Source organism: Chlorocebus sabaeus, chromosome 10 (assembly GCF_047675955.1).
Source record: "Chlorocebus sabaeus isolate Y175 chromosome 10, mChlSab1.0.hap1, whole genome shotgun sequence".
In the NCBI taxonomy this organism is placed as follows: Eukaryota; Metazoa; Chordata; class Mammalia; order Primates; family Cercopithecidae; genus Chlorocebus; species Chlorocebus sabaeus.
This window is the reverse complement of record NC_132913.1, coordinates 66,768,370-66,783,402: the sequence shown is the minus strand read 5'-3', so window position 1 is coordinate 66,783,402 and position 15,033 is coordinate 66,768,370. Positions and strand designations below refer to the sequence as shown.

General features: G+C 36.1%; 1 protein-coding gene across 5 annotated transcripts in view; it reads left to right on the top strand.

Moving 5' to 3' along the window:
- ZNF385B (zinc finger protein 385B) overlaps positions 1–15,033 on the top strand; it is a 415,712-nt gene that overhangs the window by 360,881 nt on the left and 39,798 nt on the right. For all 5 annotated transcript variants that reach the window (XM_038000630.2, XM_038000628.2, XM_038000631.2 and 2 more), the window contains one exon: positions 14,859–15,021. In XM_038000630.2, coding sequence (XP_037856558.1) covers positions 14,859–15,021 — 163 coding nt within the window. The remainder of the gene's footprint in view (positions 1–14,858; positions 15,022–15,033) is intronic.

Genomic DNA, 15,033 nt, shown 5'->3' with positions numbered 1-15,033 from the left:
AGAAATTTTTTCATTTTCTTCTTAATTTGTTCATTGAACCACTCATCATTCGGGAACATATTGCTTAATTTCCATATATTTGTATAGTTTCCAAAATTTAATTTTGTTCATTGAACCACTCATCATTCGGGAACATATTGCTTAATTTCCATATATTTGTATAGTTTCCAAAATTCCTTTTGTTATGAATTTCTAGTTTTATTCCATTGTGGTCAGAGAAGATGCTTGAAATTATTTCAATTATTTTTTTATGTTTTAGTGCTTGCTATATGAGTTTTTTTTTGTTGTTGTTGTTGTTGTTTTTTGTCTGTTCTTGAGAATGATCCATGTGTTGAGGAAAAGAATATGTATTCTACAGCCATTAGATTAAATGTTCTGTAAATATCTAATAGGTCCATTTGGTATATATGTAGGCTTGTTATATGTAGTTTTTTATGGTCTATTCTTGAGAATGAGCCATGTGTTGAGGAAAAGAATATGTATTCTACAGCCATTAGATTAAATGTTCTATAAATATCTAACAGGTCCACTTGGTCTATAGTATAGATTAAGTCTGATGTTTCTTTGTTGATTTTCTGTCTGAAAGATCAGCCCAGTGCTGAAAGTGGGGTGTTGAAGTCTCCAGGTATTATTGTATCGGGGCCTCTCTCTTTAGCTCTAATAACATTTTCTTTATATTTCTGGGTGCTCCCATGTTGGGTGCATGTATATTAAAATTATTATATTATTTTGCTGAATTGACCCCTTTATCACTGTATAGTCTCTTACAGTTTTTGTCTTGAAATCTATTTTTTCTGATATAAGATATAGCAACTCCTACTACTTTTTTGGTTTCCATTAGTGTGGAATATCTTTCTACATCCCTTAATTTTCAATCTGTGTGTCTTTACAGGTGAAGTGTGTTTTTTACAGCCAGCTGATCAATGGGTCTTGTTTCTTCATCCATTCAGCCAGTCTATGTCTTTGGATTGGAGAGTTTAGTGTATTTACATTCAATGTTATTGATAAGTAAGGACTTACTCCTACCATTTTTGTTATTTATTTTCTAGTTGTTTTATGGTCTTGTCTTCCTTCCTTCTTTCTTTCCTTTTTGTGTTCCTTTAGCGAAGGCAGTTTTCTCTGGTGATATGATTTAGTTTCTTCCTTTTTATTTTTTTGTATATTCATTTTTTTTTTTTTTTTTGGTTTGAGTTTACCATTAGGTTTGCAAATAGTATCTTATAACCTATTATTTTAATCTGATGAGAACTTAACTCTATTTGCATAAACATACAAGCAAAAAGAAAACTAATAAAAAAAAACTTAATGTCTTAATTTATCCCCCCACTTTTTAACTTTTTGTTTCTATCTTATTGTACTATGTCTTGAAAAGTTGTTGTAGCTGTTATTTTTCATTGATTCATTGCTAAGTCTTTCTACTTAGGCTAACAGTAGTTTACATACCACAGTTACGGTGTTATCTTATTCTGTGTTTTTCTGTGTATTTACTGTTACAAGTGAGTTTTGTACCTTACATGATTATTTATTGTTCATCAATGTCCTTTTCTTTCTGATTGACATACTCTCTTTAGCATTTCTTACAGAATAGGTCTGATCTTGATGAAATACCTTAGTTTTTGTTTGTCTGGGAAAGTCTTTGTTCCTCTGTTTGTTTGTTTGTTTGTTTGTTTTTGAGACAGACTCTCACTCTGTTGCCCAGGCTAGAATGCAGTGGTGTGATCTCGGCTCACTGCAACCTCTGCCTCCCAGGTTCAAGTGATTCTTGTGCCTCAGCCTCTCAAGTAGCTGAGATTACAGCGTGCACCACTACACCCAGCTAATTTTTGTGTTTTCAGTAGAGACAAAATTTTGCCATGTTGGCCAGGCTGGTCTTGAACACCTGGCCTCAAGTGATCCATCTGCCTCAGCCTCCCAAAATGCTGAGATTACAGGCATGAGCCACCACTCCTGGCCTCTCCTTCACGTTTGAAGGATATTTTTGTCAGATATACAATTCTAGGATAAAAGATTTTTTTCCTTCAGTTCTATAAATATGTCATGCCACTCTTTCCTAGCCTTTAAGATTTCCACTGAAAAGTCTGCTGGCAGATGTATTGGAGCTCTATTGTATGTGATTTGTTTATTTTCTCTTGTTGCTTTTAGAATCTTTTCTTTATTTTTAACCTTTGGGGCTTTGATTATTAAGTACCTTGAGGTAGTCTTTTTGGGTTAAATCTACTTGGTGTTCTAAACCTTCTTGTACTTGGATATTGATATCTTTCTCTATGTTTGGGAAATTCTCTGTTACTATGTCTTTGCATAAACTTTCTATCCCTATCTCTTTTTTTTACCTCCTCTTTAAGGTCAATAACTCTTAGATTTGCCCATTCAAGGCTTTGTTTTTAGATCCTGTAGGTATACTTCATTGTTGTTGTTTTTTTTTTTTCTTTTTTCTGCTGTCTCCTCTCTCCATGTATTTTCAAATAGCCTGTTTCCAAGGTCACTAGTTCTTTCTTCTGCTTCATCAATTCTGCTATTAAAGAAATCTGATGAATTCTTCAGGATGTCAATTGCGTTTTTCAGCTCCAGAATTTCTGCTTGATTCTTTTTAATTATTTCAATCTCTCTGTTAAATTTATCTAATATAATTCTGAATTCCTTCTCTGTGTTATCTTGAATTTCTTTATGTTTCCTCAACACAGTTATTTTGAATTCTCTGTCTGAAACTGTTTTTCTAGGATTGGTGCCTGATGTCTTATTTAGTTCATTTGGTGAAGTCATAGTTTCCTGGATAGTGTCGATGCTAGTAGATGTTCTTTGGGCATTGAAGAGTTAGGTATTTAGGTAGTCTTCACTGTCTGGGCTTATTTGTAGCTGTCCTTCTTGGGAAGGCTTTGCAGATATTTGAAAGGACTTGGGTATTGTGATCTAAGCTGAATCTGCTTTAGGGGCACCCCAATCCCTGTAACGCTGCGGTACTTGCAGACTCACAGAGGCACCACCTTGATGGTCTTGGACAGGATCTGGAAAAATTCTCTGGATTACCAAGCAGAGACTTGTCCTTTTCCCTTAATTTCTCCCAAACATATAGGATCTCTCTCCATTCTAAGCCACCTAAAGCTAGAGGATAGAGTGACAAGCACCCCTGTGGCCACTACCACTATGACTGCTGGGTGAGACCTAAAGCCAGCACAGCACTGGGTCTCACTTAAGGCCTGCCTGTTGCAACCACTCCATGGCTACTGCCTATGTTCACTCAAGGCCCTGGGACTTTACAACAAGCAGGTGGCAAAGCCAACCAGGCCTGTTTTCTTCTGTTTAGGGCAGTGAGGTCGCCCAGTTCCCAGGTGGGTCCAGAAGTGACATCTGTCAGTTGGGTACTAGAGTAAAAAGCCTTAGAAGTCTACCTGGTGTTCTATTGTATTGAGGGTGAGCTGGCGCTCAAACCACAAAATACAGTTCTTCCTTCCCATTTCCAAAAGCAGAGGAGCCTTACCTCATACCACCACCACCTCAGGCCAAGAGGGATACTGCCAGATTTCTGTCAGTGTTCCCTTAAGGCCCAGGGTCTCTTAAGTCAGCTTGTCATGAATACTGCCTGGCCTGGGACTCACCCTTAAAGGCAGTGGGCTCCCCCTCTGGCACAAGGCAGGTCCAGAAATGCTATCCAAGAGTCCAGTCCTGGATCTGGGGACCCCAAGAGTACACTTGGTGCTCTACCCCTCTGTGGCCATGCTAATACCTAAGGTGCAAGACAAAGTCCCCTTTACTTTTCCCTCTGCTTTTCTCAAGCAGAAGGAGTTTTGCCCTGTAGCTACCACACAATAATAAAATAAATATACATAACCGCTTTAAAAAATTAGAAAACTTTTTAATTACTCATATGAAATATCTCTAAAGCCTGTTGCTAAATAGAAAAGGCAAAGTGCAGAACAGCATATGTAATGTGTAGTCACTTGTGTACAAATAAAAGAAAGAAAAAATACACATAAATGTATACATTTGCTTGATAGGCATGTAAACAATCCCTGGCAGGATACACAAGAAAGTGTTAACAACTGGTTGCTGAATCTAAGAGGTAACTTTTCTCTGCTTATTTTTTTTATACTTTTAACTGTATGATTGTTTTACCTAGATCTTAAAAAATGCAATTTAAATTTAAAAGAAACAAAAGTAATTGCTAGCTAGCTGAACATAAAATTTCATCGAAATGATGGATGTTTTATGTCCAAAAATTGCAGCTATGTGAAAAATTATAAATGTTGATTAAGAAAATTATGTTTCTGAAGCCTTTCTGATTAGTCAGTGGAATTTAATTTTGAACCCTTTTCATCTCTTTCCTGGATGAGCCTCCTTTGCCTCACCCCCAGCCTCTCCACTGTACACACACGGTTGGTTCTCCATACAGCAACCAATGCAAACCTTTAATAAATGGAAGCCAAACGAGGTTTCTCTTCTGATTTAAAACACTCCTGTAATTCTGCATCTACTCAGAATAAAAATCAAAATCCATACAATGGATATTTGGTGTTCCCTGAACCTGAAGTACTCTTCTCGCAGATATCTACCTGGTTAACTCCCTTACTTCATTCAGGTCTCTGTGAAAATGCCCTCTCAACAGAGTTACCTTGATACTTAAAATGGCACATTACACCATAGTCTACCCCTTGCTTGTCTTTATTTTTTATAGCACTATATAACATATTCATAGGTGTATCACTTATCCGTTAATACTAATATATATATAAAAATTTATAATTTCTTATCTATGTCCCCATATTAGAACATAAGTTTCAGTAGACCTGTATTCCACAACACTTAGAATAATGCCTAGAATATAATACGTGTTTGACAGATATTTGTTGCATTAAAGAATGGATGGACCCTCAGTGTTACGTTCCTCCTTTTAGAATGTTTTTTTCCCTCTGCTATATATATACACATACACACACACACACCCCTACATATATATACATGCCATATACATGCCATATGTACACATATACATGCCATATACCTATATATGGTATTCACTTTTTTTATCCTCTACACAACATTATAAGCTCCTAGAAGTCACAAACCATGTCTTCTGAAACACCTATTACATGATACATAATAAAATATTGCTAAATTGAGTTGAATTAAAACAATTCACAGTGATGATACCATGTATGTATGATTTTTGTTATGACTACTGTTGGTGAGTAGAACTTTTAGACAGTATCACACAGAATCAGGAAGTGGAAACCCACTAGCATTTGCTGATTATATTAAAATATTTTAGATTTTATCAGTGAATCAAAGTTATAGATATTATTATTTTTGTTTTGCCTCCAGCAGACCAATCTCTTATATGTGAGGAAGGTTGACCCAATTAATTTTGAATGAAAACTTCTAGTTTAATCTGGAACTTCAGTATAGAAACAACCTTAGCATGACTCAGATGGGCTAAGCGACTATTAAAGATGTGTTTTCATTATTTTCTCTTAGTTATATTGTGTTTTGAAGGTATCTGTTATTAATCTTCACATTTACATATTCTACTTAATTTTTAATTATAAGATGTCTTCTAGGTTTTAGTAATTGGTTTAGGGTTTTGGAGTATGAATTTTACAAAAACCTGTTTTGTGAAAGAGGTTTTCAAATGAGTAATGATAAGTAAATAACATATTAAACATATATAAAATGTTACGAATGCTATTCTTCAACCAATTCTCAGAGCATTGAACTTTCAAAGTTACTTTGTCACTTTCATCTACTTTAAGGATACTGTTTGTCAAACAAAAGGAGACACAATGCAAATTCTAATTTTAAATTTATTTTGTATTATTTATGTAAATTTCCTTAATGTGGAAATCAATGTAAGTGTAATACCTTCTGGACTGATTAAAAATTAATGTGTGGAAGCCTGGGAGCCTAATTTAAAAGACCATCAGAAGGCTTGAATTAGTTAGCTATAGAGTCACAGCTTTAATACATAAACTTGAATTATATTGCATTACTTATCATTGAGTAACAAAAATTGCCATTATGAAGCACACAATGGCAGTCTGTTTTCCCACTTAAAGATAGCAGCACTCTCAAACACATTAGCAACTTGGGATATAACTGTGAAAACACTATAAACTCTGAAATATCCTCCTTTATATGTCAAGGTAGCTGAGAATTATCAACTAAGATTTCCCAGTTTAATATAAGATGTGAAATTAATTTGAGAGAGATGGGTGATTTCTATTTTTAAATACTTTTGGGAAAATCATAAAATAAATAATTCAAAAATAGTAAGTAGTTATTAACAAATTATAATATTATAATATTTTGTGTCATATTATAAAATAAAAGATGGCCAGGCATGGTGTTGCACACCTGAAATCTCAGCAATTTGGGAGGGCAAGGCAGTAGGATCACTTGAGACCAGGAGTTTAAGGCCAGCCTAAGGAATATACCAAGACGTCACCTCTCCAAAAAATTTTTAAAAAACAGCCAGGAATGGTGGCATGTACCTGTAGTCCCAGCTACTTGGGAGGCTAAAGCAGGAGGACAGCGTGAGCCCAGGAGTTTGAGGTTGCAGCAAGCTATGATGGCCCCTCTGCACTCCAAGCTGGGTGACAGAGTGAGACCCTGTCTCTAAAATAAATAAATAAGCAAATGAAAAATAAAAGATATTATCCATGTGTTTTATTAAATCTCTAAAGTTCAGAACTTCTAAAAGATGAGGTCCCTATATACATAATTCTTTGAGAAAATTAGATATTTTTACAAATTATAATGGTTCCCATTATTTCATATTTAAAATTATGTTAGTAGACAGAGAACTCATTTTCTCACTCTGGTATAACAAAGAATATAGTTTATCAAGTGCATTATTCATGAAGTTTGTGATTTGCCTCCTCTTATGATTTGAGAGAGTGGCTAAAGGCATGCTTTGCCAGGTTTCATTTACTTCATGTGGCCTCCCTTAAACACTAGTGCATATACTAAGAGTTTACATATACATTTATCATTAAATTGACTCAGATATTGATACCAATCCAGAAGGTGAAGTAAATATACATTTTAGAAATTCTAAAATTGTTATATAATTTAAATGGAGAGTTAAGCAGTCTTACTTTCTTAAGCAAGATATTTCTTGATGAATTCTTAAATAAATTGTGATGATGTTAAATTGTGACATTAAATAAAAATCATGTTATTACTCATTACCTATGTTGAAAAATTCATATAAACCTACTTCCATTAGGTTGGTGAGAGAAACATCTTTTTCAAACTAAAATCTCTAAAATGTACAGTACTCATTCATAGAATTAAGGAACTAATCATCTAAGATTACCTTTATCTTGGTAAATATATAATAAACTTATTTATAAAAGAAGATAATTTTAAATTATGGCCTGATTCGAAATACAGGAGACAACTAGAGGAGAGAGAGAGAGCGCAGAACTGAACAAATGAAAAGATTTGTGTTCAGATCACAGTTGATACAGCCAAGCTTAAATAATTGTCTCTCTTATGCCCTGTGCTACTCACCCCTAAACTAGTAACATAGAGCGTCAGTGAATATCCAGGGGAAGAAATGTAGATTGCTGGGAATCATCTAAAATTAATAATCTGCCTTCCAGTAATTGAAAGTGAAATATAAAACTTGGAAAATGAGACAAAATTTTATTCACTTGAAACTCCATTATAAGAAATCATTTTATTTATTTTTTAAAAGCACTTTTTTTTTTTTTTTTACTATATTCCAGCTGATTTTTAACTCAAACTGCAGCATCTTTGTAATTCATCATGTAAATTCTGTCATAGTTACTTGGTTCATTTAACTTCTGTATATTTCTGTGTGTGAGTAATTCCACCAGTGAATCATGGGCAAGAAACATGGGCATCAAGACTCTTAGCTGACAAATAAGCACATTGGAAAAATTAATTTCAAGCCCTCTAAAGATCTTAGCATTTTAAAAAATGAATTTTGCCTACATTGAAGATTTTTGATAATGTGATTGAACATATATGTGTGTGTGTGTTTGTGTTTGTAATGCTCGTATATTCAAATAGTGGTATTTTAAAGCAGCTGTAATGCAAGAACTGTAATTCTATCTTATAATATTTGATAGAATCTAAATTGGGCCCAAAGAGAATTAGCAGTCTGGAATACACATCATTTTCTTCTTAGAAAGCAACCACTTTCACTTTAGTAACGTAGAAATATTTGGAGTTGATGGAGTTTTTTACATGTATATTATAAAGTCAGTAAATAGAGAATGTGATAGGTATGACTCTGGCCTGGCACAACCCAGAAGATACTACTAATGTTGAAATATATGTGAATAGTGCCCTGCAGAGTTATGCTATGTGATGGCCCTAGACAGGCCATAGCAACTGGTAGTGTTTCACTAGATATAAATTAGCAATTAGCAAAGATATTGTCTTTTTGAGCTAAAAGGCTCGTAATAGTTGTAATTTTGTCTGGACTTTGTTTTCAAGAGATCCCAATAGATGAGAATTGAATGAAGTGAATATCAAAGCCCATAGTATGTCATTACTGATATTGCAGGCCTTACAATTGCAAACATCAGCAGAAAATCTTACTAGCAATCTTTGGATAAGTAAGCCATTCTCTGGGTATAGCTTATGCTTCCTGTATTGTACCTTTGTCTCTGAGAGTGTGTGATCTTATGAATGCAACAAGTATATGCCAAAAGCATTGTAATAGTAAAAACAGTTTTATCTTGAAACAATGATTTAAGTAATTATTTAACTATTACGCAGTAAACTTTAGTTTCTTAGTGTGTTTAACTATAGCATTTTAAGTGTCTTGCTTGTGTCTCAAATAATTATTAAAGATTCAATATAAATAACTTAATTAATTTAATGTAGGATTGTAGTTTGGAGCACAGGATAAAATTTGTGATGTAAGAGCAGCATCTTACATCATAATCATTTTCTATACAAAATGCCTACAAATAGAATATTTGATTTTTAATTGAAAACACTATGATATGTTTCTGTGGTACAGGGAACCATCATTTTCAAGGTAGTACAACATAGCAACCTTTCCCTGTTGTTCCCTTTATATCTCTATTCTAGTGAAACTGAAAAGTGTACGTGCCTAGGAAACACTGTAGAATACACAGGACTCAGTGCCCTGGCACATGTTGTTCCCTTTGCCCATAATACCTTCATCTCCATTCTGCCACTCCAGAGCCCTGCCCTTGCAGCAGAACTCAGCTCTGATACCCTCTTTTCATGGAACTTCCTTGATTTCTTCAGTCTGAAGAGATTTACCTCTCCCCTGACTCTCATATTCTTTGTTTCTTGGTACCTCCCATTTTACAATTCTGCCTTCTGCTTTGGATTATAGTTATTTGTATGCTTGTCTTTTCTTCCAACCACCATTCTGGCAAGTAGGGGTCTTTGTTTTTAATCTTTTACAATATCTAGACCATGGCAGGTACTAAATAATTTTTTGCAGAATAAATCATCAGGTTTCCCCTTTGTTAGTTTAGCCTGTTTTATGGTAGTTCATTTGACATATGTTTTATTTGGCATTTTAGTATATTGGGTTTTCCTGATAATTAGCTGACCTCTGCTATTTCCCTTATAACCCTGCTTAACACATTGAAATCTAAGGTCTCAGGAAAAAAAACAGATGCCAGTAGTTTTAATTATGCACTTTCTTTAATTAAGGGAACAGTTCTAATTACTTTTTAAAATGCAAAAAAAGGTTGGTTCTATTGGTAAATAGATAGGCAAGTACTTTCTCCAGGGCCATTTTCTTTCCCCAGTCACTTTGTAAGTTTGTCCTTGGACTATGTTTTCCATACGAAGTGAGCACAGTTTAATGTCCTCATTCAAGTTTCTAGCCACCTCTCTGAAGTCCAAATTAGAAATGAGGTAAAAATCAGGCTGGGCGCAGTGGCTCTCACCTGTAATCCCAGCACTTTGGGAGGCCGAGGTGGGAGGATCACGAAGTCAGGAGATAGAGACCAGCCTGGCCAACAGGGTGAAACCCCGTCTCTACTAAAATACAAAAAATTAGCTGGACATGTTGGCGCATGCCTGTAGTCCCAGCTACTCAGGAGGCTGAAGCAGGGGAATCACTTGAACCCAGGAGGTGGAGGTTGCAGTGAGGCCAAGATTGTGCCACTGCACTCCAGCCTGGTGACAGAGCGAGGCTCTGTCTCAAAAAAAAAAAAAAAAAAAGAAAAAAAAAAAAAAAAAGAAAAGAAATAAATAAGATAAAAATCAGAAATGAGAACACAGTGAATTTTAGAAGTTTTTGGGTTACATTTTTGTTTTTGAAGCACTAAGTCATCTCATTCTTTATCTTTTTTGTTTGGACCAATGGGGTTCTAAGAAATGTAAAGGATTTGAGAAAGTGAAGAGCTTTAGCAACAAAAGTTATTAATGGAAGAAAACATTCCAAGTTGTCATTTCCTATCAAAGTTATTCTTCTGTCAGTGGGTGGTCAGGTAATTACCAGAGTGGCCTTCAGAGAAGAACCTATATGCTGATGAATTCTTATGTGAAGGTCAGTGTAGTGGTTTGGGCGACTCTTTCTAATTCTGGCAATTCTTGTGAAGAGGTTTCTTTGTTCACCGCCAGTTAGGGGCACAGCAGCACTTTAGGAGGGGAAGCAGAATGCAAGCCATTAGTGCTAGACAAGCATGTGTCTGCTAATTACTCATTGGGTGTAAAGTAAGTCAGCTTGGTCCACCTAGTCTCTTAGAAGTGACACAAGAGCCATTGTTGATGGGCTTGCCTAGTTCGTGGGTTTTGTGTCTCCTATCCTTGTTTCTTTCACTCCTCAAGTAAGAAGGCTCCTAGATAATGAAGTCAGGTTAATCTTTTGCTACTTAACAGTGTCTCAGTTTCACTTGAAGATTTGCCCAGCATTTAGAAGCTGTTGACACTGCCTCAGACACAGTACTAGGGATAGCAAAGTGCCACTACTAAGAATACCACAGGAGAATGGGAAAGATGCCAAATATAAGGAAGTGGCACTTGCCTTTCTGTCTTTATTTCACAGTCTTCCACTCCATTTTTCCCAAACAACAGTCAATAGAAGCTAAAAAGCCTTGTTGCACTTCTCTCCCTGGCCCTGAACTCAAAGCAGAAGTGGATCATGGCTATGGAGAGTTTTTTCCATCTTGGCCAGTGAAGTGTCACTTAGCTGGATCCTTATCCCAAGTGTTAATTGACGCTGTTAACTTTTGACATGGATGCCAAGAAATAGTAATGAGGAAATGACACTCTGTTTATCTTGCACTTGGAGGTTTTATTTAGAGAACCACATGTTTCTTTAGCCAAAGGGCACTAAAGTAACGCTGCACTATTTAGTGAACTGCGAAAGATGAGTTTTTAGCAGGTCTCCTGATACCTTGTAGAAATTGTTATATATTTAAAAAGCGGAACTTTTTTTTTTTTTTTTTTTTTTGAGACGAAGTCTCACTCTGTTGCCCAGGCCAGAGTGCAGTGGCACAGTCAGGGCTCACTACAGCCTCGACTTCCCAGGCTCAAGTGATCCATCTGCCTCCTCCCCACAAAAAGCTGGGACTACAGGCATGTGCCACCATGTTCAGCTAATTTTTTTGAATTTTGGTAGAAACAAGGTCTCGAGATGTTGCCCAAGCTGGTCTCAAACTCCTAAGCTCAAGTTGTACTCCCTCCTGGGCCTCCCAAAGTGCTGGAGTTTCAGGCACTGCACCTGGCCTAAAAGTGGAACTTTCTTTACTCAACAGAAGGATCAGACCTGGTGTTTAATATTAGCATATTTCCCATGAATTAAGTATGTATTTCCTACTCATAGAAATTTCTATAGGATTGAGTTATAATCCTTCTCTGAGTAATTAAAAGCAGCATGGTATCTTTGTGTATATTTTTTACTTCTAATAAAATTATAACGTTAACTTAGTGCAGGTAGGTATATGTATAATGTGGCTATATAATTAAATAGGGATATGCATGTAAGCATTTTATATCTACCATGGCTTCTCCACCCACCTGTGTGACTTTTTGTAAGTTATTTAACTTCTCTATGCCCAGTTTCCCGTTTGTAAAGTGCTGGCCAGTAATGCCTATTTCATAGGATATTATAAGGATTAAATGAGTTAGAATATGTAATGCATTTAGAATTGTGCCTGAAACAGTAAGCTTAGTAATATTAATCATTATTATTATATTACATTATCAATTTTTAATTTTTATTTGCAAATTTTCTTAATGTATAACTACCAAACGATATTAGTTGGATTCAAACATTCTTGGTTGGTAATAAAGGCCCTAAAATAATGTTACACTTTTCTCCCCCTGTGGGATTTTTTTCCAACTTGACAGAGAACAACATAAGAAGTCCTTGAGCAAACCAAGCAAAAGCAATATCAAGTCAATGAAAATCTAAAAAGATATGTATGAAAAGATATTCAGGAAGTTAGGGACTATGTATAGTCAGTACAAGGCTATAGACCTTGGGTGATCTGGGTTATATGCTAGGGAAATCACTAAAATGCCCAAAACCTATCCTTAGAGTACACTACTAGCAAAGCAATGTTTTTTCCCCAACCACCTCCCACCCTACAAGAAATAACGCAGCAGAATCAAGGTACACTGAAAAACAGACTGTGGCATGAATCTATCACCAAGCTTCCATTTAAATGGGAGAGCAAATATATGGATATGATGATTAACTCACTGCATGACCCTTAACACTTGTGATTGTATCATCTATAATATTTGGCAGGAACAAATTCATCATCATCATTTATGAGCTTAGAATAAAGTAAACTTATCACCCACCAAGATCTGGAAGTAATGCTGGCATTGAAATGGTGCTCACCATCACCAGTTCTGCTGAACTAGCTAGGGCTGGATGTCTGAAGATAGCAAAGCAACATGTCCTGGTGAGCTGGAGTGAAACACGCAGGAAAGTCAGAAGAAACACTCCAACAACACACAATAATCAACCTTAGATGGCTTAGTCTAATCATGGCATGTTAGAAGAGTGCTTTGTCTCTAGTAGTTAGTAGTGAAATGGTTCCATTAAGCAAAGGGTAGAAGGAGGACTGCTAATAACCAAGTCTTCAAGAAATCAATGATATTATTATAACAGGGACTTTATTATAGTCATACTCTCCACTAATGATTTTACCAGAAGAATCATATATTCTCTCTGCTGCCTTCCTTTCTGCGTCATCTCTTTTCTCTCATATTCAATCCAACAAACATGTAATAAATAGCTGTTGCAGAAGTCTTCCCCATTTGGAATTTGTGTGTATCATCAGGCCTCTGCTTGAGAATCTCACCTCAGTGGTGACCTCCTCTACATAACTACACATCTAGTTTCCTTGACTCATGTTGACGATGTTCCACCAAGAGGCCCATGTAAGCACCTCTCCAGCCATGGCCCTCGCTGTTCTGGCACTCTAGTGTCAGTCCTTGCCTTAGGCCTGCATCCTCCAACCAGAAATGTACTCTTCTCTACCAGTGTATATGGACCCCATTCCTCAAATCTCAAATCAAAAGTTACCCATTTTAGGAAGTCTTCATTAATACTGCTCCTCTCTGGTCCATTGTTTTGTTGTCCTGTATCGCCCATAGCATGCATCTTTTGCTGTTTTAGCTCATCTCTCCATTGTACTTGTTACCTCAGGTATGTGTGAAACCTCATTGGACCCTAAGGACAGAGACCCGTTCTGTCCACTATCACTTCCAACTACCTACCTACACACACACTTATCACCTGTATTCTGCTTGTGGAAGAGAATGAGTGGATAGGTTCATTTAATCCTCTTCAAACACGTACAAGTATATAAAGAAAACTGATGTCTTTTAAAGTCATTATTTCTTTAGAAATCCTCTAACAAAAGTTCATCTTGCTTTGCATAAGATTTATCTTCCATTTCACTTTTATAACTAAGCTAATATACCATTTATGTTTAGTTTTGTTTCTTTTCACTAAATACATGTTTATATTTTTTCAGAGTCTTTTCAAAATTCAATTCAAGTGAATATACTTAGATTCTTTTGTTAACATATATATTAATACTAGATACCAATAAGAGAAAAGCCTTAGTGTTTAGGCAGAGGAGAATTTTCCAAATGTCAGTAAGTTGATTAAATGTTTTCAAGCCTTGTTGTAATTTGTTTTTGTGTTTTGTCTTGCTCTTTCTTTTTCCTTTTGATCTAGTACTGAAGTTACCGTTCTACATATGCTTTGTGTATAAATTAATTTAACACTAACCACTTAGACTTCAGAATCACATCTGAGATCAGAAACAAGGGTTTGTTACTACCTCCTTTATGGCTTATATTATCCGTTCTTGTAACTGGAATCATCAAAATGATACATGAAGTTCATGTAGATCTTACCGAAAAATTCAGTGTCATTTTCACTCAGTAGCACCTATTAACATGCTTCGTCACATCAGTTGGTCTCAGAGCAGAGCCCAGAAGAAAGCAGACACATGACAAACAGGATTTTAGTTGAAGGGAAATGACTGTGAAAGGTCATACCCACAGGCATGGGTAGGACACTCAAAGCCGCTGCTGCCAGCCAATGTTTGAAAAGTACCCCCAGTGGGCAATGGTGGGAGGGCACTGAAGACAAAGCTCACCTTCATCACAGTTTTGCCCTAATCCTTTTGTCCACTCATGTAATGTCTGGTTTTTTAAAGATGCAGGTCCTTTGTATTGTATAGGAGGTTTCGATGTGCTATACCCTCTTAGGAACTGGTCTACCTTTCATGAAGTGCCAAAAACATAGTCAGGTACTGAGTTGTAAATGTCTGTGGTGCCTATGATCGAATGTATTTTTTTCCTGCATGATCATCCACTGTGGTGTTTGTAATTAGCAAAAAATGAGCCTGATTTGTTCTCCTTTGTAGAGCCAGGCCGAGGCCCACTACAAAGGAAGTAAACATGCCAAGAAGGTCAAAGCACTAGAGGCAACGAAAAATAAACCCAAAATGGTTTCTTCCAAGGACAGCGCAAAGGCTAATCCCAGCTGCTCCATCACTCCAATCACAGGCAACAACTCTGACAAATCAGGTCAATGACACT